Source organism: Macaca mulatta, chromosome 8 (genome assembly GCF_049350105.2).
Source record: "Macaca mulatta isolate MMU2019108-1 chromosome 8, T2T-MMU8v2.0, whole genome shotgun sequence".
Classification (NCBI taxonomy): domain Eukaryota; kingdom Metazoa; phylum Chordata; class Mammalia; order Primates; family Cercopithecidae; genus Macaca; species Macaca mulatta.
Genome location: NC_133413.1, coordinates 12248510 through 12275454, shown reverse-complemented (window position 1 = coordinate 12275454; position 26945 = coordinate 12248510). Strand labels below are relative to the sequence as shown.

Genomic DNA, 26945 nt, shown 5'->3' with positions numbered 1-26945 from the left:
ATTGTGTAACGCTTAGAATGAAACTTGGGGGTTGCCTGCATTAGAGAAAGGGCAAGTGTCTTTTATGTGTAGGAACAAGGGTGTGTGTGGATATGTGGGGTCACCAGAATTGTGGCAGAGAGTGTTAGTTGTCCTAATATTTGATCTTCCCTTCTTCAATAGTGATAGACTTTCAATTGTTCATAGGTAATTGTCCACAGAACCAAGACAATATTTTCACCAGGCTCTTTTGCAACTAACGTGTGGTCCTTTGACTAAGTTCCAAAGGACAAAATATAAGCATAATTAATATGCATGACTTCAGGATGTGACCTTATAGAGAAATACATAGTCTCCCTTTTACTGTTTCTGCCTTTCCATTGACTGAACGGTGTGTGGAATGGGGAGGTGTCTGGAACACGGCAGTGAGGGCAGCATACGAGGAACGATAAAACTGCAAGACAGAAAAGCCCTAGGTCCTTGATATCTTTATATTAACCTCAGAGAGAAATATGTTAACTTCTACCTCACTTAAGTCACATATATTTAAGGCCTATTTTATTCCCAATCAAATTTTAATTGTATTTTTTCCGCTTTATTTTTTGTAGACATGGGGTCTCACTGTGATGTCCGGGCTGGTCTCAAACTCTTGGCTTCAAGTTATTCTCTCGCCTCAGCCTCACAGTGTTGGGATTACAGGTGTGAACCACTGCCACTGGCCTTTTTTGTCTTATTTTCAAATCTTTATCCTAAAAAAAAGAAAACATGCCAAGAAATGAGACAGATTCTACAAAGGGTGAGATGTAACAAAATCTGGGAGTTTGAGGGGAAAATCCTGGAGGAAGGGAAATTGAACCTCTGACCTAAACAATGAATGAAATTAGCTAAGAAAAGTTCTGAAATGGGAACCGGCATAGTGTGTGGAGGTACTAAAAGAAGAATGGAAAGAGAAAAAAGGTAGTTTGTGCTAAATCAGGAGAGAGAAATATAACCCAGATCATCCTGAAGGCATTAAGGAAGGTAAAGAGGAAAAAAAGTCAAAAGTGATGCCCGTATTTTTGACCCAATCAACTGCATGGGTTGTGGAGTTATTTACTGAGAAAAGAAACACCACTCTGGACACGGTGGTTCCCGCCTGTAATCCCAATACTTTGGGAGGTTAAAGTGGGAGGACTGCTTGAATCCAGGAGTTGGAGACCAGCCTGGACAATATGGCAAAACCTTGTCTCTACTAAAAAATACAAAAATTAGCTGGGTGTGGTGGTGAGTGCTTGTAGTCTCAGCTACTCGGGAGGCTGAGGTAGGAGGATCACTTGAGCGATAATTGTGCTACTGCACTCCAGCCTGGGCGACAGAGGGACATCCTGCCTCAAACAAACAAACAAAAAAAAGAAAAGAAAAGAAAAAAGAAAAACAGAAACACCAGAGAAGTGGCAGGTTTGGGGAGGAAGATGATGACTTCACTTTGGATATGTCAAGTTTGTGGTGTTTGTGAATAGGCAAGTAGTTATGTGGCTCTGGTACTCTGAATTAAGATCATGGGTAGAGGCCGGGCGCGGTGGCTCAAGCCTGTAATCCCAGCACTTTGGGAGGTCGAGACGGGCGGATCACAAGGTCAGGAGATCGAGACCATCCTGGCTAACCCGGTGAAACCCCGTCTCTACTAAAAAATACAAAAAACTAGCCGGGCGAGGTGGCAGGCGCCTGTAGTCCCAGCTACTGGGGAGGCTGAGGCAGGAGAATGGCGTGAACCCAGGAGGTGGAGCTTGCAGTGAGCTGAGATCCGGCCACTGCACTCCAGCCTGGGCGACAGAGCGAGACTCCGTCTCAAAAAAAAAAAAAAAAAAAAAAAAGATCATGGGTAGAAACATAGATTTTGGAGTCATTGGCTACTGGATGGTAAATAAAGCTAGATGAATGGATAGAATACCTAGAGCAAGAATCTATATTTTGAAAAGAATATAAAAGTTACCAACAGGGCCTAAGATCCAAGTCCTGAAAGAATTCCGGAATTAAATGATTGGATATAAGAGGGGGAACTGATCAGGGAGATTGAGAAGAAATGACCAGAGAAAAAGGAAGGAAGCAGGCGAGTTTGCTGTCATGGAGACCAAAGGAAATGAGTGTTGCAGTAAATAAAGAATAGTCAGCTGGGCGCGGTGGCTCACGCCTGTAATCCCAGCACTTTGGGAGGCCGAGGCGGGCGGATCACGAGGTCAGGAGATCCAGACCACCCTGGCTAACACAGTGAAACCCCGTCTCTACTAAAAAATACAAAAAATGATCCAGGTGTGGTGGTAGGCATTTGTAGTCCCAGCTACTTGGGAGGCTGAGGCAGGAGAATGGTGTGAACCTGGGAGGCAGAGGTTGCAGTGAGCCAAGATCTCGCCACTGCACTCCAGCCTGGGTGACAGAGCAAGACTCTGTCTCAAAAAAAACAAGAATAGTCAGCAACGCTGGATGCTGTTAAAAGGTAAGTCAGATGAGATTTGATAAGAGGCTATTGGGTTTAACCACATGGGGATAACTAGTGACCTCAGTGGAGAAGTAGACGTCAGTGGAAATTAGGGTAGGTTGAATAGTGGGTAGATATGTGAAAAAAGAGACAATTCTTTCAAGAAGTTTAGCACCAAAGGGGGCGGGAGAAAAGATAGTGCAGCAGCCATAGGAATTCTGAGGTTGAAGGAGGTGTTTTGTTTAGCTGGAGGGCTTTTTAAGTTGGAAAATTTTGAGTCAAGCTCATTTAAATGCCAAAGGGAAAGGTCTACGGAGGAGGAAAACATTGAAGAGACAGAACAGAGAGTGGATAATACAAAATTCAAGATTCCTTGGAAGGTAGGAAAGGAGGGGAATTGAGGGAGAATGTGGTGGTGTCAACCCAGAAAATGAAGGTGGGAGGTAGGAATGGATGAAAGGGGAGGGGCTAGGACTCAGGTGAGGCAAGGGAGGTACTCACTTCAGGCACAAAATTTAAGGAGGCATCCCCCAAAAATCAGTAACTAAGATAAACACTTTACTGTAATTTTTTTTTTTTTTTTTGAGATAGCGTCTTGCTCTGTTGCCCAGGCTGGAGTGCGGTGGTGTGATCTCAGCTCACTGCAACCTCTGCCTCCCAGGTTCAAGCGATTCTTGTGCCTCAGTCTCCCAAGTAGCTGGGATTACAGGCATGCGCCACCACGTCAGTTAATTTTTGTATTTTTAGTAGAGACAGAGTTACGCCATCTTGGCCAGGCTGGTCCTGAACCCCTGGCTTCTAGTGATCCTCCCGCCTCAGCCTTCCAAAGTGCTAGGACTACAGGCATCAATCTCTTAATACATCAAAATTAATGTTAAAACTGTATGATGAACAAAATATCAGCATATTAAAGACACGATCAGATGTAAGCTGGTAGATTTGCCAGTAAAAAGCTAAAACTGTTTTCTTTGTGAAGCAGGAGGCAAGGCTGTCTGGTGAGAGTACGTGGGAAAGGAGATGGGAGGTTGGAGGTGAGAGCAGAAAAGGTTTGCTGCAGAAGTTGTGGACAGAGGGAAGACAAGACAAGTAGAGAAATCTGACGGCTGCCAAGGAGGACTAGCACCCACGTGGAGCAGGTGGCCCTTAATTCTTCACATCACTGATCTGGCCATTGCATGATCTCTAAGGCCTCTCTCAGAACTCAGAGAAAGTATGAAGAAGGAAAATAGATTTATGATCATGGCGGGTTTAAACAGGGAAAAAAGTTGAGGATATTGGCAAGGGATTTATGATAGTGGACCACAGAAGCTATGATAGGTTATGATAACGGGCCGTTGAACCTAAGCCAGCAAGGGAATAAGCCAAACATGAGAAATAAACTAAATCAAATGTGAAATGATAGCTCTGAAATATAATGTAAATGCCAAATGTTATGGGGTGAGTTGTGTCCCCCTAAATTTATGTGTTGAAGACCTAACCCCCAGTACCTCAGAATGTAACCATATTTGGAGTAAGAAATAAAAATAAAATCCTAAATCCCCTAAGGCCAGGTGTGGCGGCTCACACCTGTAATCTTAGCACTTTGGGAGGCCAAGGCAGGCACATCACTTGAGGTCAGGAGTTTGAGACTAGCCTGGGCAACATGGCGAAACCCTCGTCTACTAAAAATACAAAACAATGAGTTGGACATGGGGGCACACACCTGTAATCTCAGCTACTCGGGAGGTAGAGGCAGGAGAATTGCTTGAACCCTGGAGGTGGAGGTTGCAGTGAGCCAAGATTGTGCCACTGCACTCCAGTCTGGGTGACAAAGTGAGACTCTATCTCAAAAAAAAAAAAAATCCTAAATCCCCCAAACTACTGTACTGAACGGACCCCTTTCCAGTCAAGAAGACCCCAGAGAAACCTTAAAACAGAGTTCCAGGACATCTCCGGACAGGAGGTCAGACATGTCTCAGTCTGCCTCTTCCTTATTAAACTTTAACCAGAATCTTTCCTAAGAAGTAAGCAGGAACCAGCTGTGGAAGACAAGAGCAGATGACTTACTCTGTTACTGCTGTTAGCCAATTGTCTGAGGCCATGATGAGACTTCCCTTTCCTCTTTACAGTTTTTACATGACAGCTCACCAGTTTCACAATGCATACCTTCCTTATCAGAGACTGTTGATGATGGAGATGCTCTGGCCAGTCTACGGAGGATGCACGGAGGATTTTCGTGTACTCTGTTTCACTTTCTGATGTCAGAAGGCTGAAAACTCCACACTCAGATTATGCTAATGCTGCCGTTTGTGTACATATGACCCATGAAGAGGTATGAAGCTCAAGTGCACACGCATGTTTCTCCTTTAATAAACATTAATGATTCCTCCTATAGCTTATTAAATATGTATATTTGGCCACTACGCTCAGCATACATTCCTGTCTTATGCTTCCTTCCCTCAAAGTACCTATTTCTGGCTTCTGGCTGGAGGCTACACTTCCCAGCCTATCAGAATGGCAGCCTGCAAGGATGCACAACCCTAACCCTTTATGAGGGATAAAGCTCTCTTTTCTATACTTATGAACCTTGTCATTCTTCAGTTGGCAGGAGATTAGGTCTTTAAAGAGATGATTAAACTAAAATGAGATGGCCTGGCACAGTGGTTCACGCCTGTAATCCCAGCACTTTGGGATGCCGAGGCTGGTGGATCACCTGAGGTCAGGAGTTCAAGACCAGCTTAGCCAATATGGTGAAACCCCATCTCTACTAAAAATACAAAAAATTATGCTTTTTATTATACAAAACAAGGAGAATCCTCACCTAGATCTATTACAATGAAATTTAAGAACATCAATGACAAAAAGAAAATTTGCAGACTCCAGAGAGAAAGAACAGATTATCCATAAAAGAGTAAGAATCATATCGACATCACACTTTTCAAATAAACATAGGATACAGGAAGAAAATAACGTTTTTAAATGATTGAGGGAAAAGACTTTGTAACTTGCAGAAACCATTAAACTAAATAGAAAAGCTTTATACACATTTCCCATGAAATCAGCACAGCACCATTACTATTAATATATTACAAAGTCTCAGCCAGGCGCGGTGGCTCACGCCTATAATCCCAGCACTTTGGGAGGCCGAGGCAGGCAGATCACAAGGTCAGGAGATTGAGACCATCCTAGCTAACACAGTGAAACCCTGTCTCTACTAAAAACACAAAAAAATTAGCCGAGCGTAGTGGTGGGTGGGCACCTGTAGTCCCAGTTACTTGGGAGGCTGAGGCAGGAGAATGGCGTGAACCCAAGAGGCGGTGGAGCTTGCAGTGAGCAGAGATTGCGCCACTGCACTCCAGCCTGGGCGACAGAACTAGACTCCGTCTCAAAAAATAATAATAATAATATAATATATATATATATTTTACAAAGTCTCCTGGCCAATGTAATAAGAAAAGAAAAAGATATAAGGGGTATAAGGAAGGGCAGGGCTAAAACTGATTATTTGCAGAATTTGATAATTTTAGAAAAAAAGCAACAGAATAATAAAACTATTAAAAATTACAAGAAAGTTTAGAAATTATCCAGAATGTTCTGGGGATTAATAAACAAAGAATGTTTAGAAATTGAAAACCATCAGGAGTTGGAGACCAGCCTGGCCAACATGGTGAAACCCTGTCTCTACTAAAAATACAAAAATTAGCTGGGCATGGTGGTGCACACCTGTAATCCCAGTGACTTGGGAGGCTGAGGTGGGAGAATAGTTTGAACCTGGGGGGTGGAGGTTGCAGTGAGCCAAGATTGTGCACTGCACTCCAGCCTGGGCGACAGAGCAAAACTCCATCTCAAAAAAAAAGAAAAGAAAAAAGAAAAAGAAAGAAATTAAAACCAATTTTTTGTCTTTAAAATTTTAATTTCTTTTACATCAAAGGCAAGCTTACATAGAGTGAAACGCATAGATCTTACATGCATAATTCAATGTGTTTTGATAAATACATACATTACATAACCACTATCCCAATTAAGACGTAGAATATTTCCAGGACCTGGAAACTTCCATTGTGTACCTTTCAAGTTAATCCTCAAGCCCTAACCCCAAGCTGAAGCAGTCACTATTGTGAATTTCTATTATCATAGATTAGTTCCTGGCCTATTCTTGAACTTCATATAAGTGGAATTACAGTATGTCTTCTTTTGCATCTGGCTTTCACTCAAGATTTTTTCCAAATTCATCCATACTATTGCACGTATCAATAGTTTATTATTAGCTGGGCACGGTGGCTCACACCTGTAATCCTAGTACTTTGGGAGGCTTGGCCAGGCGGATCACTTGAGCTCAGGAGTGCAAGACCACCCTGGGCAACATGGTGAAACTCCATCTCTACAAAAAATACAAAAATTAGCTGGACCTGGTGGCATATACCTGTAGTCCCAGCTACTCGAGTGGCTGAGGTGGGAGGATCACCTGAGTCCCAGAGGTCAAAGCAGTCATGATCCTGCCACTGCACTCCAGCCTGCATGACAGAGTGAGGTTCTGTTTCCAAAAAAAAAAAAAAAAAAAAAATGCTTATTATTGTATATCAAGGAGTATTATGCCATTACAGGGATACATCACATTCTAGTTATCCATTCACCTGTTGATGGCGATTTGAGTTAATTTCATTTTTCAGCTATTATGAATAATGCTGCTGGAAATATCCATGTCCAAGCCTCCACCTGGACATTCACTTTCACTCTTCCTGAGTGAATACCTAGGAATGGAATTGCAGGGTGATAGGGACGATGTATTATGTTTATTTAATTTATTTATTCATTTTTGAGATGGAGTCTCTCTCTGTCACCCAGGCTGGAGTGCACTGGTGCTATCTAGGATCACTGCAACCACTGCCTCCCACGTTCAAGCGATTCTCTCCTGCCTTAGCCTCTTGAGTAGCTGGGACTACAGGTGTGCGCCACTACGCCTGGCTAATTTTTGTATTTTTAGTAGAGACAGGGTTTCATCATGTTGGCCAGGCTGGTCTCAAACTCCTAACCTCAGGTGATCCACCCTCCTCGGCCTTCCAAGGCGCTGGGATTACAGGTGTGAACTGCCGTGCCTGGCTCTTTTTTTGTTTGTTTGTTTCTAATCTGGTTGTCTTTTATTCTTTGTTTATTTAACTTAAAAATCAGTAATATTTTATGTAATGGTATAAAATAATTTACCATTCATAATGGCAAAAAACCCATAATGTATCTAGGAATTCCTGGTTACGAATGTACAAGATATCTATGGAGAAAATTGTGAAATGTTAAAGATCATCATAAAAGACAATCTGAATTAGCAGTTCTATATTACAAGAGGATAATTTGTCATTTCTCTTCAAATTAATCAAGTGAATTCAATCTTAATTTTTTTTTTTTTTTTTGGATTGGATTGGATTTTTTGAAGAGCAACAAATTTGTCCTAAAGTATACATGAAAGATTAAATATCCAGAAATAGCTAAGTCAGTATCGAAAAAGAGGAGTAAGAGGAGGAACATGTTTTAAAGATATGAAGACATATTGCAGAGCTGAGTAATAGAAAGCAGTGTGGGAAGGGTATAAGAACAAATACCAGAGACCAACAGAACAGAGCAGGATGCTCAAATACAGACCTAAACATATTGAATTATCTAACATGTGGCATCAGGCAGCAATGGGAGACAGCTTAGAAACAAAAGGCATTTTTGCTGGGATTACAGGTGTGAGCCACCACGCCTGGCCTTACAGTAAATTATTGATAAACAACCCAGGAACTGCCTCTTCTTTCCTTTAAAAATTCACTTGCAGCTACTACTAATCTGAGTATACCCAGGGCAACTTGAATCTACAATTGCAATCCTCAAGTTTGGCCCAAATAAACTCTCTACTTATATTAATTTTGCCTCAGCTTCTTCCTTTTAGGTTGATTATTTCATGCATGTTTCACCTTGTTCAATCTTTAATTGCTCAAACCAGAGTTTAAAGACAAAATAAGTTACTGCACGGTAGTAATTTTCACGTAGCTATTTTCATCTGGCTTGGATTTTTTTTTTTTTGACTATTTTTTGACTGACTTTGACTATTTTCACCTAGCCAGGATTTTTCAGAAGGGACATTCTTTAATTGTGTCTTACAATCCAATTTCCTCAGAGAAACTTCTTGGAGTTTCCCCAGCACAGTTGCTCATCATAGGCTTCATGGACAAAAGCCTCACTATTTATTAGATTCTCTTCTTCTTGGTCTTTTTCTTTATGACAGTTCAAATTTCTTGATGCTGCTGCACTAGTTCTAGAAATCAAAGAAACAAAGTCAAAAGAATTGTTTCTTGAGATAGAAGCTGAGATGGAGGTATGTACGGTTAGAAAGGACTACTTATCCCCATCAAAGATTATTGTTATTGGCATTATACCCTATCTCAATTGCCTATTTAACAAAGCAAATAATCTAGAATGGGCAAGATTTGAGACAAATATGATTCGTTACTAAGTGTTCACTTAACTTCCAAATTGGCGTATCTTCTGAGTAGATGGATTCAGGGCGACTTTAATCTATGCTCCCGGGTTGCAATCCTCAAGCCTGGACCAAATAAACACTGCTTATATTAATTTTGCCTCAGCTTCTACCTTTTAGGTCAATAGTATCAAGCCTCTTTAAGTGGCCTATAGGTAACTGAAGCTATGTTCAGTTTTTTTTTTTTCTCTGTGTGCGCCATTTTGTATCGTTTCTGTTGCTATGTCTTTAAATTCATTAATCTTTTTTCTGCATTGCTTAATGTGCTACCAATCCCATCCAAATAAATTTTTATTTCAAATATTTTTCACCTCCATCTAGAAATTTGATTTGTTTCTTTTCAAAAATCTTTCCAGTTTCTCTCCTATTATGTCTTCCTTTAAATCTTTGAGCATATTCATAACAGTTGTTTAAAAACCTTGTCTGTTAATTTCATCATTTTTATCATTCTGGAGTTTGTTTCTATTAACTTCACATTTTCTTACCACTTGGTCAGTCTCTCTCTCTCTTCCTCTCTATCTCTCTCTCTTTTGAGACAGAGTCTCACCCTGTCACCCAGGCTGGGTTGCGGTGGTGCAATCATAGGTCACTGCAGCCTTGAACTCCTGGGCTCAAGCAATCCTCCCACCTCAGCCTCCCCAAGTGCTGCGTGTCTCTTAATTTTTGACTGGATGTCTCACATTTTGAACTTAATGTTGTCGAATCCTGGATTTTAGTCTTTCAGAGAGTATTAGACTTCGTTCTTACAGGCAATTAGGTTACTTACAGAGCAGTTTGATCCTTTCAGGGCTTGTTCTAAGGCTTTTGAAGAGTCTACAGTAGCTTATACTCTGGGTCCTGCAGTCTAGGGCTATTGTATCTCACTAAGGCATGACGCTTTTGTAACTGCCCAAGAGTTTCATCTTGCTCACTGCCTAGACAGAGTCGATTTATCAAGACAGGCAAATTGCAATAGACAAAGTAATTCATGCAGAGCTGGCAGCACAGGAGACCCGAGTTTTATTATGTAAATCAGTCTCCTTGAACATTTGGGGATCAGAGTTTTTAAGGATAATTTGGTGGGTGAGAAGCCAGTGAGTCAGGAGTGCTGATTGGTTGGGTAGGAGATGAAATCACAGGGAGTCGATGATGTCCTCTTGCACTGAGTCAGTTCCTGGGTGGGGGACACAAAATCAGATGAGCCACTCTATCAATCTGGGTGGTGCCAGCTGATCCATCAAGTGCAGGGCCTGCAAAATATCTCAAGCAATGATCTTAGGTTTTACAATAGTGATATTATCGCCAGGAGCAATTTGGAGAGGGTCAGAATCTTGTACTTTCAGCTGCATGGCTCCTAAATCATAATTTCTAATCTTTTGGCTAATTTGTTAGTCCTACAAAAGCAGTCTAGTCTCAAGAACAGGGTTTATTTTGAGAAACGGCTATCACCTTTGTTTTAAACTATAAGCTATACACTAAGTTCCTCCCAATGTTAGTTTGGCCTACGCCCAGGAATGAATAAGGATAGCTTGGAGGTTAAAAGCAAGATGGAGTTGGTTAGGTCCGATCTCCTTCACTGTCTCAATGATAATTTTGCAACGGCAGTTTCTCTTCTGAGGTTTCTAGTGCATGTTCCATGGTATCCAATAATCTCTTCACTCTGGTTGCTGGGAGCTCAAATGATTCCCAGTTCTGTGTGAGCTCTCATCATTGTTTGGTGTACTGCTCCCCAATAATTGTTCTTTCCTGGCCTTGTGGAGTTTCACGTTTTTTACTCAGTTAAAGATTCAAAGGTACTCCTAAGCAGATTTCTGAAGCTCTTTTTCCATGTAATTCCCTCCTCTCCAGAATTCTGTCCCACAAATTCCAACCAACTTGGCCTACCCCAATTTCCTCAACTCCAATCCCTGTCTTCTCAACCTGGGAGATCCCAGGTTTCCATTTGATTTCCCTTCTCTGCACCACAGACTGGAAATGGCCTCTGGGCAAAAGGGCAGAGTGATATAGGGCTCCTTTTGTTTCTCTTCTCTCAGGTAAAACAATCCACAGCTGCCTGTTGTCCAATGTCTGAGGAGTTGTTTCCTACATCTTGTTCCGTTTTCTAATTGTTTACAGTGGGACACTAAGTCCAGACCCATTTTCTTTTCTTGTCCAGAAGTGTAAGTTTTAGGAAACTCCTTACGGAAAATGCGAATTGCTTTACTATTTTTTATGGTTGAAAACATCTTTCTCTATAACACCTCCCCACTTACCCTGCTTTTTTCTTCTCAGTAAAAGCTGACGCGATCATCCGTTCCGGTGCTACCCTCTGGTGTCCGGACTAGATCCTTGCGCAACTTCAACCCGCGCTAGTTCCGCCCACGGCCGGCCACGCCCCGTCCTCTCACCGGCGCGCCTCCCTCTTGTTCTTCCTCCCTCCCCCGTGGACTGCGGCGCTGGCGTTCCGTGCACGCCGGCTCACTGCGCCTGCGCGGCGTTTGGACGCCACACGCTCCCGGAAGTAGGAGGTGGCCGCTGGAGTTTGTGTGGCCGCCGCCGCGGGAACGCGAGCCCGGTAATTTTTCAACGGAGAAAGGCGAGGCTTTCGGGCTCGGCCGAGTGAGAGTGAGTAAGTGTCCGGCTCCAGTAGCTCTCCTCTGGCGTGACAGCCGGCATGGAGGAACCACAGAGTAAAGAGCCTGCCAGCGAGGCCGTGACTCCCGTGCTGCTGGAGTCGCCGCGGCCGGAGGGCCGGGAGGAGCAGCAGCGTCCCAGTCCCGAGGTGAGGAGTCGGCCCGCGCCCGGTTGTCGGCGCCCGCTGCCCGGTGCCCCAAGCGCCCTCGGCACCCCTTTCTTCTCAGGTGTCCCGCAGAAGGTGCAGCTGCGCGCCCTTGGACCCCAGCCTCTTCCCCCGCGCCAAGCTCCCTAGCCTTATCCTGGGATGGTTGTCTTGGAGCCCCATCAGGGCCGAATCACTCTGTGGGAGGGAGGAAATCGTCAAGACCAGTTCTGTCAATAGTGGGTGAATAGGTTCTAAGTGGGAGTTCTGCTCTAAACTTAGTTCTATGTTGACGGTTGCTGTTGTCACTCCATCTAGCCGTTATGGGTAATTTGCAAGGCTTTCTCTTTTTAAAATCTCACCATATACCCTAGGTATGTCACTTCATACCTTTAAAAAAAATTTAAAAACACCCACTAGCATCCCTCTCTCTTACCTGTTAAGTGGAGCTTCGTCTTAACTGCTTTTGCTCATTTACTGGTGTCTCATATAAACATAGTATAGTGTACGATTGAATTAATAATTTTGACATCTCATTGGTCGAACCTAGTTATAGTGGCAAAGTTGTAGAACAGTCTTGAAACTTATTTAACGAATGTAATTGTTGACTAGCGCTGCGGATTGTGATTGAACACTAAAATTGATCTTTTCCTAATAATAAACATGTTGAGCACTTCGTGAAGTGGGTATTTGCAAGAGGCCTCCTAACTCTTGCTCCTTACGTCCACAATCAATTTCTATCTGGCAGCTAGAACGAGCTTTGTAATAACATGAATTTGGCTTATTCTCCTCCTTAGTAACTTCGATTTGCTGCTCGGCGGGGTCTGGTGCCTGCCTCTGTTGCTAATTGGATCTCACACAGTTTTTCCCTTTTGTTGCCAGTGCCCCTCGCTTCCTTGTGTTCTTTTACGTTGGAAGGAAGGTCTTTCTTGTTAAGGGTGTCTCTATGTTCCTTGTGCGCTGCATGCACTTCCTTTGGATCTTTACAATTATCTTTCTCCTTCTAAAGTTGTTACTTTCAAAGAGTACTTGCTCATTCCCTCTCATAAAGAACCACTCTTCCACCTGCCTCCCTCTTCAACCTAAGATACATTGTGTCAGTCTCATCGTGTAAGTGGTTTTTAAAGTAAATTTCGAAGTTTATTTTTAGTAAAAAGTGTGTTTGAATCTACTTCTTTATATTTGAAAGTCTTGACACTTTTACAGCTACTTGAAGGCCTAGATTTCTGTTCCAAATTGGCTTTAGTGACGGTAGTAATTGTTAAAAACTTACCGTTACATGCTCTTAATAATGATACTTTTTTTTTTTTTTTTTTTTTACAAAAAGGAGCCGGGCGTAGTTGCGCTCGCTCAGGGTCCCAGCCACTAGGGAGGCTGAGTGGGGAGCATCACCTGAGCCCATGGGTGGAGGCTGCAGTGAGCTGTGATCGTGCCACTGCACTCCAACCTGGGTGACAGAGTGAGACCCTGTCTCAAAAAATAATGATGACAGTTTGTTTTTTTTTTTCTTTTTTTGGAGACAGAGTTTCATTCTTGTTGCCCAGGCTATAGTGCAATGGCATGATTTCAGCTCACTGCAACCTCTGCCTCCGGGATTCAAGTGATTCTCCTGCCTCAGTCTCCCTAGTAGCTGGGATTACAGGAACCCACCACCACACCCGGCTAGTTTTTGTATTTTTAGTAGAGATGGGGTTTCACCATGTTGGCCAGGCAGGTCTCCAGCTCCTGACCTCAGGTGATCTGCCCACCTGGGCCTCCCTGAGTGCTGGGGTTACAGGCATGAACCACTGCGCCTGGCCATGTTACAGTTTTTTTCAATCTCAAGCAAAGTTTTTTGTTGAATTCACGTGGTAAATTTCCATTATCTCTAATGCCAGTTGTCTTTGAAAACTAACAAGCTATTGCATATTTATATTTTTAATAAGTAGGTTCAAATTTCATCAGAACTCTCGAGTTCTGATGAAATTTGAACCTACTTATTAAAATATATATAAAGTATATAAAACATCAAGAAGATTTCTAAGTTTTTTTTTTTCAGTGTGCAGATGCAGAGGTTTTCCTTTTCTTTTTTTAGTAGGTAGTACCTCGATTTTTGGCAACAAAATAATAGAAGCATTTCCAAAACCTCTGTTTTCAAAATGTTCTCTATAAAGTTTCTTTTGACAAGCAAGTTACTTTCTAGCTTACTGTTAAAATGTATTTTCTTTTATCTTGCAACAACAGACTGTGTTCGTTTAAAAAAATGTTAAAAATCAAGCTCCCGTACCCTTCCCAGTAAGAAGAGGACAGCAATTTTAGAATACCTGTCTTTTTGTTATAGAAAATATGTAACTCATCTTTCAGTTCAACAACAGTTAAAGTGCTTTGTTGCAAGATAGTAAACCTGTGTTTGGTATGGAAGATTTTCATGGCCACATCCCAGAATGTAAAAGATTCTCTTATTTGAGATAATATAAACCATACACCCACTTAATTGAACACGTGAATATTGCAAAATGTTACAGTTCTGTGATGCTGAATGTTTCTCTCCATATTGTGGTATCTATCACTTTTCTCATTATATGGTCAGTATTCTATGTGACGTGATAGATGGATGTAGATACTGGCGTGGATGCTGTTGCAAATGTAAGTATTTTGTAAACTAATTTTGTGTTTCTGCAGATTGACAATACAAGTAGGGTTTTTAATATTTTCTTTGTGCTCCTTGGTGGATTGACTTGAGCATCCTTCTTTATGAATCATTAGTGTAGATCTGAAATTTGGGAGGAGACACTGATTTCTGAGGATTGGACCTTGGCTGTCTCTAGAACTTCAGTGAAGGAAGAGAACTAGAGCTGGACCTAGGAAAGGAAGCAAATTTTTCTTTATAGAAGTCATAATTTATGGCATCTATAGAAGAGGCCTACGTGTTACTTGTGAATAATTTTTGTAGCTACAGTTTTGGATGAGAATTAACAAGTGAATGAGAAAGAGGATTTGTCCAAAGAGAAAATCTACTTAAATTAACTGAGACATCTGTTTTGGTAGACAAACTGTTTCTTAATGTTGACCTAAATTTTAACCTGCCTAAAGATGAAGTTTAAAATTCAATGTAGATTTAAAGTCAAAAGATAATTTTTTATTAAATTCTGATCAAGCAGAGAGATATCTATTGTAAATTTAATATATTGTTGAAAGTGAATTATTGGTCAACTAGCAATACTTTTTTTTCTTAACATTGTTAACAACGAACCTCAATGTGGCTATTCTTTAATTTATGGACAGTTCACACATTGGAACTGCTGACTTCTTCCTCAAAGGAGATGGGTGAGTCACTCTTGAGTACTCTGGCACGTTTTTTTTTTTTTTTTTTTTTTTTTTTTTTTGAGACGGAGTCTCGCTCTGTCGCCCAGGCTGGAGTACAGTGGCCGGATCTCAGCTCACTGCAAGCTCCGCCTCCCGGGTTTACGCCATTCTCCTGCCTCCCGAGTAGCTGGGACTACAGGCGCCCGCCACCGCGCCCGGCTAGTTTTTTGTATTTTTTTTTAGTAGAGACGGGGTTTCACCATGTTAGCCGGGATGGTCTCGATCTCCTGACCTCGTGATCCACCCATCTCGGCCTCCCAAAGTGCTGGGATTACAGGCTTGAGCTACCGCACCCGGCCTCTGGCACCTTACCTAGCATTACATTTCCAGGAAATGTGTGTTGCATTAAATTGAGAGCTTAGATTAAGAAATAGTTCCTGAACCATCAGGATCAGTTCTAAGTCAGGGACTGTGGCCTCTTTGTGATTATCCTTTCTTGATCTGTAATTAAAGTTTATATGAGGACAATGTGGTAAATTATAACTGAGGTAGCAAGCTTTCATAGGGATTAACAGTAAGTACTAAGTATTTTTGAAAATTCTGGAGCATAGCTAATATTTGTGATAGTGCATGTGGAAAATAATTAACTTATAAATGAATCTTTGGAACTTAACATATTAGTAATTTGAGACTGCCTGTGGAGAAAGTAGAATTGAGTCATGGTTTTTTCTTAACAGATTTTTATTTATGAAAAGATTTATAATTCTGTGCTGCTTCTGTTTAACTGACATAAGTATAACTTTTGGAAAATGTAAGTTTTGAAATGAAATACATTTCCTTTGCTTTGAGTACTAGGAAGCTGTGATTAGATTTGCAGTCCATTTTGTTTTTATGTTGGACAATATTTGTTAACTTTGTGAAATGAAGTCAGGTTAAACAATTATCAGAAGTTATTGTACATGTGTAATGTAAAAGTTCATTTAAAAATGGGTTCATTTGTAAATACTAGCATATTGTTTGTGAAGGGCTTGTTGTATAGTCTGTGATATTAATAGTTACCATTTATTAATTGCTACTGTGAGTCTAGGAGCCTGATACATATAATCTCATTTAATCTTTGTAATAATTCTACCCAAACACTATTTACCATTACCAAATTGCCATTTTATAGATAAGGAAATTGAAGATCAGAGGCTAATATGTGACTATCCAAAGTCATGCTGCTATTTCTGGTAAATAGTCAGCTGGGGCTCTCTTATTGAGGTGGTGTTGACTCCCAACATCAGTCCTCTTTTTACTTAGCTTTGTTTCCTTTGAGGAACCTCATGACTCATAATAGAGTGGGGTAAATTGTATTGGAGACACATCTTCCTTCTTCTTATCCTTTCCTCCCTTTAGGAGCTGCAGTGAACACTTTTCATTGAACATGTAGCATGAAGAGGCTTCAGAAGTTTGAATCTTTAAATCTGTGATGTTTGTACTAATTATAAACTACATCTCTTTTTTTTTTTTTTTTTTCCCGTAGGAAACTCAACAGTATAGATTTGATGGCCAGGAGACAAAAGGATCCAAGTTCATTACCTCCAGTGTGAGTGACTTCAGTGACCCAGTTTACAAAGAGATTGCTATTACGAATGGCTGTATTAATAGAATGAGTAAGGAAGAACTCAGAGCTAAGCTTTCAGAATTCAAGCTTGAAACCAGGTAATTAAAAATAACATAAAATTATAAAAGTAGTACATACTCATTTTAGAAAGTCTTGAAAACATTGAAATATTAAAAATCGTCTGTAATCCTACCATAATGACATGACCCTATTAACAATTCAAAAACACCATAATTAACATTTTTTTATGTGCAACTCTGATTATTTTTGTCCATCTTCTAGATGATAGGACTGCTGAATCAAAGTCTATGAATGTTTTAATGACCTTCCGACAATGTATAGGAGTATCTGTCTCATTATAACAAGTGTGTTTTTAATTTTTTTAGTTGCTCATTTAAATGATGGATAGTTATATTAGTGAGATTGAGTATTTTTCTTTTTTATTTTCTTTTTGCCATTTGTATTTTTTATAAAAAGAGTTTGTTTGAAACCAGGTACGAGAAACGAAAAACATCATTCACTTACCAGGAATATTTTTTGTTTTGATTTAGTTTCTAAAAAATAATGTACAGTGATGGTATGCATTATGTTTAACTGTATATTGAGTGAGAAAACAAGGCAACTTAGTCAACTGTGTGTGTATTTTAATGAGATATACACATACCTAAGTTTTTAGTAATTTTTTATGAAACAAATCACTTTACGTTGACTTGGGCCATGGGGCAGGAATGGCTTTTGGAGTCCAGAAAAATACATAGATTTTTGATAAACAGTAGAACTGCCAGGCATCAAGAAAAAAAGTTGCCTGTATGAAATAGGTGAAAACTCTTACTTTTTCAAGGCATCTCTGAATCTTAATTCTCTTAAAAGTAGTAGTCTTCCTCTTTAGAGTTTCATCACTCTTCAGAAGAGCACAAATATATTTCTAGATTGTCTACATCATAATGTATGAAGAAATTTTTGATTCCTAATTCCCCAATTCTTTCTGTTATGAAGGTACAGCTTGTAGCCTACAGAAGATTTTCCGAGCAAAATTTTTGTCCTTCCCAGGTGTGAAGATCAGTTGCTTACTCCTGGCTTGCATGGGAGCTAGAGATGTAGATGTATGTTTATACATTTATTCAACAAGCCTGTATTGAATTCTAACTACTGCACTAGGCATTGAAGTTATAAAGGTAAATACAGATATGTTCCCCACTTTGACAATCTCAGTCTTTTGGGAAAACACACAAATCATCACAGTACGGAGTGGCCAATGCTGTATTGGAGGTCTGGCCAGGTACAGCATGAGGATCCAGAGGAGAATATTTCTCAGGGATTCAGAAAGATGACATTTGAATTGTGCCAAACAGAAAAGGGAGGGAGGGTATTTCAGACAAAAAAATAACATAGAAGCTTTTCTAATTCCAGTTTGTATGGTTTCTGTGACATGATCTTGCCTTTTCTTCAGCTGTTGTGCAACCAAAGTTATAGGACATAAAAGTGTACCACACATACTGAGAACATGACTTTTAAAGTTTTCTTATTTTTTTGAGACAGAGTCTCGCTCTGTCGCCCAGGCTGGAGTGCAGTGGTGTGATCTCAGCTCACTGCAACCTCCGACTCCGGGGTTCAAGCGATTCTCGTGCCTCAGCCTCCCAAGTAACTGGGATTACAGGCATGCACCACCATGCCTGGCTAATTTTTGTATTTTTATTGGAGATAGGGTTTCTCCATGTTGCCCAACCTGGTCTCGAACTCCAGCTCAAGTGATCCACCCATCTCCCAAAGTGCTGAGATGATAGACGTGAGCCATCCAGCTGGTGGAAGCCATGACTTATAGTATGTTTTGTCTGCAGTACACAGTATACCTCAGGAACATTTGAGAGTGGTACTGAAATGATAGGTTGTAGCCAAGTTGTGAAGGAACTCTATGTTGAAGTCTGCATTTTACCTTGTAAGCAGAAGGGAGCCACTGAAGATACTTAAGCAGAAAATTGGCATTAGTGCTGAGTTCTCAAGTAAGGTAAAGAATGAATTGAAGGGTTGTGGTAATGGAGGCATTTGCTGTACTCCACAAAGCTAATGAGAGCCATGGCAGAAAGAATTAAAGAGAATCATGTTCTGAATATTTTTCTCAGTTGGAATTGGCAAATATGGTGAATATTTGGAAGAGCAAAGGAGATGTTAAAGATAGCAGGTTTCTATCCAGAGCAACTAGTTGTATGTTTGTCCTTCCATTAGCTTTGCAGACATCTCTGGTATATGTAGTCTCTCCCCCATCACACCTCCCACCCCCCAACAAAAATAAAAAAAAGAAACTAATCCAAAGCTGTCACATGACACAGAGGTCACTCACAGTGCCTTAATATGAAAGAGGTTAAGGATTTTCTCCCTAGGTCTTGATAATTTGGAAAATCTCAAGCAAAGAAACAATATTAAGACATTTTGTCTTAAAATAGCTAACTGGTCGATTATTACTATTTTCGTGGGTAGGATTTTTTTTCACTGCTTAATTGTAGTTTAGAAAGGAAAATAGGCCGGGCGCGGTGACTCAAGCCTGTAATCCCAGCACTTTGGGAGGCTGAGGCGGGCGGATCACGAGGTCAGGAGATCGAGACCATCCTGGCTAACAACAGTGAAACCCCGTCTCTACTAAAAAAAATTACAAAAAACTAGCCAGGCGAGGTGGCGGGCGCCTGTAGTCCCAGCTACTCGGGAGGTTGAGGCAGGAGAATGGCGTAAACCCGGGAGGCAGAGCTTGCAGTGAGCTGAGATCCGGCCACTGCACTCCAGCCTGGGCGACAGAGCTAGACTCTGTCTCAAAAAAAAAAAAAAAGGAAAATAAAAGTTTAAAACGTTTTTTTAAATAGTCATTAATCAGTTAACATGATACTTTACTTGGCACTACAAGTTAATTTAGATCCTCTTATTTTTACTTCTACTTCATATTTGCAGGCCAATATAGGATTCATTTGCATAACACTGAAGGAAGCCTGAATGCTGGTTGCAACTTTATTTTTTGGAAAAATACGTATTGTTTAAAGAATGAAGTCACCTGATCACTGTTACCGTTAGGATGACCTTTCTCTCCTCCCCACTACTCCCATTTGTGGAATGTATATTTTAAAGCTACCTGTGATATTGAAATCCCCTAAATCATATTCTACCCATGATAAATTAAGAAACTTATTTCTAGTTAAGAACCTACTAGTATGATAATGTTCCTCTGGACACAGTTCACTTAGAGTGTATTCTAATTTAGTTTTCCTTGTTAAGTAACCAATAGACATTCACCTTTATATGCTAGGCTCATAATGCTTTCATATTCATATGAATCTTTTGAGTTGACTAACCTACAAAAGCCAAAAGAAAGGAAAGAGATAATACTATATCTTCAACTTAACCCAAATTTTTATATTCTTAAGTTTATATTTTGGCCAGTGGAATAATTTTATATTAATTTCAATGTTTGTATCATATATGTTATCTTAGTATATAAGGCAATATGACTGTGTTGGTGGTATATGCTGACAATGTATATGGTTTGAAATACCAGTATATGTTGGAGAAAATACTGTTATATACTACTAAAATAAAAAACTACTTGTGAAGGAAAATGTTAATGTTGTAATGAACATTATTTTAATTGTTTCTTTGCTAACTTAGCTTTGAGTCTTGCTTTTCTTACATTTATTTTAGCTAGCATTTGCTAAATTATGCTGTAATTGTCAGTGTTCAACCCAGTGCCGGCAGGTAAGAATTTTGATTCTTGACTGTAGAATTTACCTAAGTGTAACTACTCTTCTTCTTCTTCTGCTTAGAGGAGTAAAGGATGTTCTAAAGAAGAGACTGAAAAACTATTATAAGAAGCAGAAGCTGATGTTGAAAGAGAGCAATTGTGCTGACAGTTACTATGACTACATTTGTATTATTGACTTTGAAGCCACTTGTGAAGAAGGAAACCCACCTGAGTTTGTACATGAAATAATTGAATTTCCGGTTGTTTTACTGAATACGCATACTTTAGAAATAGTAAGTGAATTTTTATATTTTAATTGTATTTCTAGCAGCAACTATTCTGGTGTTTACTGGTTATGTGGAGGACCTCACTTGCTGTTTAGCTAGAACTAGACTTCTAAAGTAAGTTTTTTCTTTGCTGTGAACTTTATATCAGCTTGATTAATAGAAAAGCTTTATAATAAAGCAATTTTAGATACTACTGCTTTCTTTTTGCAGTAGCGAAAGTTAAAATTTTTTTTCCATTTGCTTAGAACATCTGGGCGTGGACATCAGAATCTCCTGGTAAGTAAAAAAATAAAATACTAATGATACAGATGCCTGGCCCTAGTCCCGGAGATTCTAATTTAGTTCTGTGATAGGGCCCCTGAAATCAGCATTTTTTTAAAGCTTTTCAGTTGGTTTTAATATGCAGTCAGGCTTGATAACCACTGCTGTGGCCTAGTGTGAACTCTGATCTCTAAGAATGATAATTTACAAAAATGTCTTTTGAACCTGTCTCTCTAGTGGAAAGTTTAAGGGTGAAATGACTCATATAGCCCTGGTTTCTAAGCCAAATGGTGTGTGTGCTTTAGATACTTGTCAGTGCATTATTAGTTCAGAAAGTCATAGTAGGAATTCCCTAAAAGAATACTGCTTGCCTTATAAAATCTGGGCAAGAATATCCTAATGTCTCATCTTTCCAAAAGTCACTTCTATGATATCCTCAGTTGCTACCAACCCACTTGGGAGTAAGTATAAAAAGGCTTTGTGAATTAAAATGCATAGGTTATTCTTAGTGCTATTAAAAATCTCTTTTATAGTCTTAATTAGTCTTTCTGTAATTTTCTCATGCAAAGCAGATTGAAGGTCAGTAAATTAGAAGGAAAAATGGCAGCTGTGAAGGCAAATAATCTTGCATAAGTCACTAGATTTTACTTCTCTCTTATTCGAGGATGTTACTGTAGCAGGTCTCCCGCATTTGGACGTTATGATTTACAGCTTTCGTCTGTATTGGTCCCACTACACACAAATATGTTATTTTTTTCACACCATAAAAAACCTTCTCTTCATCCCACTGCGCTGCCAGCTACCCCATTTCTTTGTTCCTCTTTTCAGGAAAATTCTTCACATAAGTTATATGTACTTATATATGTATCTCTTTCCTTTTCTTCCATTCTCTCAAATTCATACCATTGTGGGTTTACATTCAATAAAGTTTAAACTATGTATTCAATCCCATCATTCCACTGATACCACTCATCAACTTCATCTTTGACCTTTACCCTAAATCTTGGCAAAATTGAACATTCTCACTTTTTTTTTTTCTATTTTGAGATAGAGTCTTGAACCCAGGCTTGAGTGCAGTGGTGTGAACCCAGCTCACTGTAACCTCCGCCTCCCGAGTTCGAGCAGCTCTCGTGCCTCAGCCTCCTGAGTAGCTGGGAATACAGGTGCGTGTCACCACACCCAGCTAACTTTTTGTATTTTAGTAGAGACAAGGTTTCACCATGTTGCCCAGGCTGGTTTCGAACTCCTGAGCTCAGGCAATCCACCTGCCTCAGCTTCCCCAAGTGGTAGGATTACAGGTGTGAGCCATTCTCACTTTAAAAAAAAATAATTAACACTGCATTGCTGGTTTGAATACTTTTTCCTTGGAGCATTTTCTTCAGGTATAACTTGTTCTGCTTGATTTTTCTCTAGCGCTACTGGATTCCCTATTTGCAGTTTTCTTGGCTGGTTCCTCATTTCCTTCCCAGCTTCGCCGTATCAGATGTCCCAGGTCTCAATCCTAGCTCCTCTTCTTAGCTTACATCCTCTCGCTTGATGATCTTATCTAGTTCCATAGCTTTCAGAAGCTATCTCTATGCTGGTGACTTTCAAATACTTATTTCAAACTCGTACCTCTGTTCCAAATCCAGATTGCTTACTTGACATCTCTATTTAAATGTCTCAACCTGTTGAACTCCAGCCCATTCTATCTTTAGCCTCCTGTAGCTTGGGTGATGGCAGCTTTTTGTAATTAGAATCCTTCTAATTGCTCAGTTCAAAAACTTTGGAGTCATCTTTGACTCCTGTTTCTCTCACATCCAGGCCATCAATGATTCCTGTTTGGCTCTGCCTTCAAAATATATCCAGAACCCAGTCACTTAACTGAATTGCTGTGACTTCATTCTGAGCCCCTATCATTTATGTGACTTACTGCATTTGCCATCTAACTGGTCTTTGTGTTTCTGTCCGTGTTATCCTACAGCCAGTTCTCAACAAAGCTGCCAGAGTAATCCAATATAAGTCAGATCATTTCACCCCTCTGCTCAAAACCCTACACTGGCTCCTCATTTAACTCAGAGTACAACCCATATTCCTTACCTGCCCTGGCCTGTTGTTTCCTCTGATTGTTTCCTGTCTTACTACTCTCTTCCTTAACTCACTCCTCTCCAGGCATACTGACCTGCTTGCTCATTCTCAAAAATGCCAGGCTTGCTTTATCCCATTACTTGCCAGGACTTTAGCTCCAATTTTCTTACCCAGAAGTCTTGCTGGCCGATGTTTTTCTCCTTCTCTCCCTCCCTCTCATTTTTCCTTCCGGTCCTTCCTTAAATCTTACCTCTAAATAAAGCCTATTTGTTTATCCTGTTAAAGAGTGTGGCCTATACCCATGTTTCTGACCCCCCTTACTGCTCTGCTTTTCCTTTGCTTGCTCAAGTGAGTCTCCTGCTTCATCTTCCTGAGTAGCTGGGATTACAGGCATCTAGGTTCCTTTAGTTTTAACCTTTATGACCTTTTAACTTACATAATTTATTTAAGTGATGATTAAAGATTTGGCCAATGAATGCATAGTTCTCTCTAGCATTTTTCTGTTAAAAGTTTTTAATAGCGAATAATAACATTTTAGTAATATCTGTTATTTAGTACTACCGAATTGTAATTATAAGGGAAGTTGCAATGTATTTTTGAAAGAATGTCATTTAAAATGATAAAATAGTGATTTTAAAAGGATATGGACCTAATTTATCTGTGATATTCAGTTAAGTGGAATTTTGCAATATGTCTGGTAAGTAAAGAGTGTCTAACTTTTGAAGTTCAATTATTCTTTTTTTTTTTTTTTTTTTTTTTTTTGAAATGGAGTCTTGCTCTGTCACCCAGGCTAGAGAGCAGTGACTCAATCTTGGCTCACTGCAACCTCTACCTCCTGGGTTCGAGCGATTAGCCCACCTCAGCCTCAGTAGTTGGGACCATATGTGCGTGCCACCTCGCCCAGCTAATTTTTGTATTTTTAGTAGAGATAAGTTTCACCACTTTGGCCAGGCTGGTCTTGAACTCCTGACCTCAAGTGATCCAACCCCCCCCTTTGGCCTCACAAAGTGCTGGGATTACAGGTATTAGTCACCACATCTGGCCTTAGGTGTTCTTTTTTGTTCTTTACTGTTGCTCATTTACAATTCTTTACAACCATTTATAGCTTAATAGATAAGTATGTAGAAAGAATTTATTCTTAGGAAATACAATCTTTACTTTTCTTAATTTTTAAATCTTCTGCCGTAAAGAATATTTTTTGTCATTTTCTCTGCTACCTAGGATTAACAGTTGCTGCCTTTAAATCTTTAGCGTTTAAAATTGTGCTTAATTTCTCAAAAGTGACTCAGTGTGTTCTGGTTAGGGAGGCATTACTGGGCAAGAGGAAAAAGCACTTAGAGATTGGAGCCTGATAACAATACTGGCCTCACTTAGTTTATGGAGTTGTGAGCATAAAATAAGACCATCGTGTCAGGAGGTGGAGACCATCCTGGCTAACACAGTGAAACCCAGTCTCTACTGAAAATACAAAAAATTAGCTGGGCGTGGTGGCAGGCACCTGTAGTCCCAGCTGCTTGGGAGGTTGAGGCAGGAGAATGACGTGAACCCAGGAGGCGGAGCTTGTAGTGAGCCGAGATCGTGCTAGTCAGTGCACTCCAGCCTGGGCAACAGAGCGAGACTCTATCTCAAAAAAAAGAAAAAGACCATCGTGAAAGCTTCTTGAAAAGGTTCAACATTGCTACAGGTACACTGTGTTAGCAACTCTTAAACTACGTATATATTGTTAACAGTTAAATTTTGACTATTTAGAATTTAGTTCCATTGGATTTTTATATGAAAATAAAGACTATTCAGGAGTAAATGAGAGCAATAATTTAAAGCTAATTTATTATAACTGAAGGCTGGCATTAATTATGAACCAAATGATTTTTTAATTTAAAAATTAAGAGTGCTTTTGGTGTGGGGAATTATCTTTAAAAACTAGAAAGGTTTATGCTATGAGATCCTATAAAATTACAACCTGCTGTAATGAATTCTTCATGTATCATGTATCGTGTATCTTAAGTCATATAAATTACTTTAACTTGCTATCCTTCCCTTGCAGGAAGACACATTTCAGCAGTATGTAAGACCAGAGATTAACACGCAGCTGTCTGATTTCTGCATCAGTCTTACTGGAATTACTCAGGTTATAATTCTAAGTTCTTCTTTCTAGAGTTTGAGTTTTTGAAATTAGGGATTTACGCCGGGTGCGGTGGCTCAAGCCTGTAATCCCAGCACTTTGGGAGGCTGAGACGGGCGAATCACGAGGTCAGGAGATCGAGACCATCCTGGCTAACACGGTGAAACCCCGTCTCTACTAAAAAATACAAAAAACTAGTCGGGCGAGGTGGCGGGTGCCTGTAGTCCCAGCTACTCGGGAGGCTGAGGCAGGAGAATGGCGTGAACCCGGGAGGTGGAGCTTGCAGTGAGCTGAGATCCGGCCACTGCACTCCAGCCTGGGCGACAGAGCGAGACTCCGTCTCAAAAAAAAAAAAAAAAAAAATTAGGGATTTATTTTATACATAGTTTTAAAAAATCATTATTGTTGTAAACAATTTAATACCTTGCTTGGTAAAGATGTTTCGTGTTGTAATAATTAAAAAAAAAAAAAAAACAGCAAATTTTACACCTGGTAACATTTTCCTCAGCCTTTCCTCTTAAAGAGTTGTAGTGATGAATCTAAAGATTTCATTTGTAAAATGAAGCATCAGCAAATTGTTACCATACTGAACTTGGAGATAAATTTTATTTATTTATTTATTTATTTTATTTTTATTTTTGAGACAGTCTCACTCTGTCACCCAGGCTCGAGTGCAGTGGCATGACCTCGGCTCACTGCAGCCTCTGCCTCCTGGGCTCAAGCAGTTCTCCTGCCTCAACCTCCTGAGTAACTGGGACTACAGGCACGTTGCTACCACACCGGGCTAATTTTTGTATTTTTAGTAGAGACACGGTTTTGCCATATTGGCCAGGCTGGTCTCAAACACCTAACCTTAAGTGATCCTCCTGCCTTGGCCTCCCAAAGTGCTGGGATTACAGACGTGAGCCACCATGCCCAGCCAGAGATAAGTTTTAGAGTGTATCTGTTTACAACCTGACTTTATATGTTGCATTTATTTTTTATTTTTATTTTTTTGAGATGGAGTCTCACTCTGTTGCCTAGGCTGGAGTGCAGTGGCACGATCTTGGCTCACTGCAACCTCTGCCTCCCAGGTTCAAGCGATTCACCTGCCTCAGTCTCCCAAGTAGCTGAGACTAGGCATACACCTCCATGCCCGGCTAATTTTTTTTTTTTTTATTTTTAGTAGAGACTGGTTTCACTGTGTTGGCCAAGCTGGTCTTGAACTCCTGACCTTAAGCCTGCCTTGGCCCCCGCAAAGTGCTGGAATTACAGGCATGAGCCACCACACCCAGCTTGTTTCATGCATTTTTAGGTCTCTGATTTTTGGTTGTATTCTAATGTGGTAGGCACTTTTTTCATTTAGTTGGTTCGTTCATTCACTCCACATGTGTTTGAGTGCCTACTATAATATATGCCAGGATTCATATGTATCTTTATGTGTATGTAGATGTATGTCTGTCCAGTGGTCACAGTAGGCCTGATAAGTCAAAGTTTTATTGGGGTGTTGTGGACATCTAGGAAAAGGGCTTCCATATATGACAGAGGGAATAGAAGACTGTCCTGGGGAAAAACATCCTCAAGTTGACGAACTTGGGCTGAGTCATGAAAGGTAGGTAGGCAGAGAAGAATGGCTGGGCATTTCAGATGGGGACTGGCAGGACTACAGGTAGTTCAGGATGGTTCAGATGTGTATGGGCTGGTAAGAAATGGTCCAGATAGGCAGAGGCAATCCAGATCCTGCAGGGTCTTGTGCATCTATTTATCCTGAAAGCCTTGGAGAGTGGTTGGAGGATTTAAATATGAGAGTGATAGGGTGGACCCGATTTACGTTTTAGGAAGATCAATCTGGCAACAATATGTAGTATGCGTGGAAAATTGTGAGACCTGAGATGGGAAGACACTTAAGGAGCTGTGGCTTTCAACTTAGAAGAGATTTCTCGTTTCCCGCCTCTA

General features: G+C 40.3%; 1 protein-coding gene and 2 long non-coding RNA genes across 23 annotated transcripts in view; 1 reads left to right on the top strand and 2 right to left on the bottom strand.

Moving 5' to 3' along the window:
* Nucleotides 1–535: 535 nt before the first annotated feature.
* On the bottom strand, nt 536–6977 carry LOC144330698 (uncharacterized). Its single transcript, XR_013397077.1, has 3 exons — nt 6917–6977; nt 4580–5761; nt 536–728 (listed from the first exon to the last, which is right to left on the bottom strand). It is a non-coding gene; the product is annotated as an uncharacterized LOC144330698 (long non-coding RNA).
* A 2923-nt stretch (nt 6978–9900) lies between these two features.
* On the bottom strand, nt 9901–11291 carry LOC106999684 (uncharacterized). Its single transcript, XR_003732259.2, has 2 exons — nt 11156–11291; nt 9901–10077 (listed from the first exon to the last, which is right to left on the bottom strand). It is a non-coding gene; the product is annotated as an uncharacterized LOC106999684 (long non-coding RNA).
* Nucleotides 11292–11389: 98 nt separating this feature from the next.
* Nucleotides 11390–26945, top strand: part of ERI1 (exoribonuclease 1) — a 138922-nt gene continuing 123366 nt past the window's right edge. For all 21 annotated transcript variants that reach the window (XR_013397058.1, XR_013397059.1, XR_013397060.1 and 18 more), the window contains exons 1-4: nt 11390–11664; nt 16472–16650; nt 20356–20566; nt 24933–25016. Coding sequence is in view for 16 of the 21 variants with exons in the window: in XM_077942998.1 (XP_077799124.1) it covers nt 11557–11664; nt 16472–16650; nt 20356–20566; nt 24933–25016 (582 nt within the window). In the remaining 5 variants the exon portion in view is untranslated. The remainder of the gene's footprint in view (nt 11665–16471; nt 16651–20355; nt 20567–24932; nt 25017–26945) is intronic.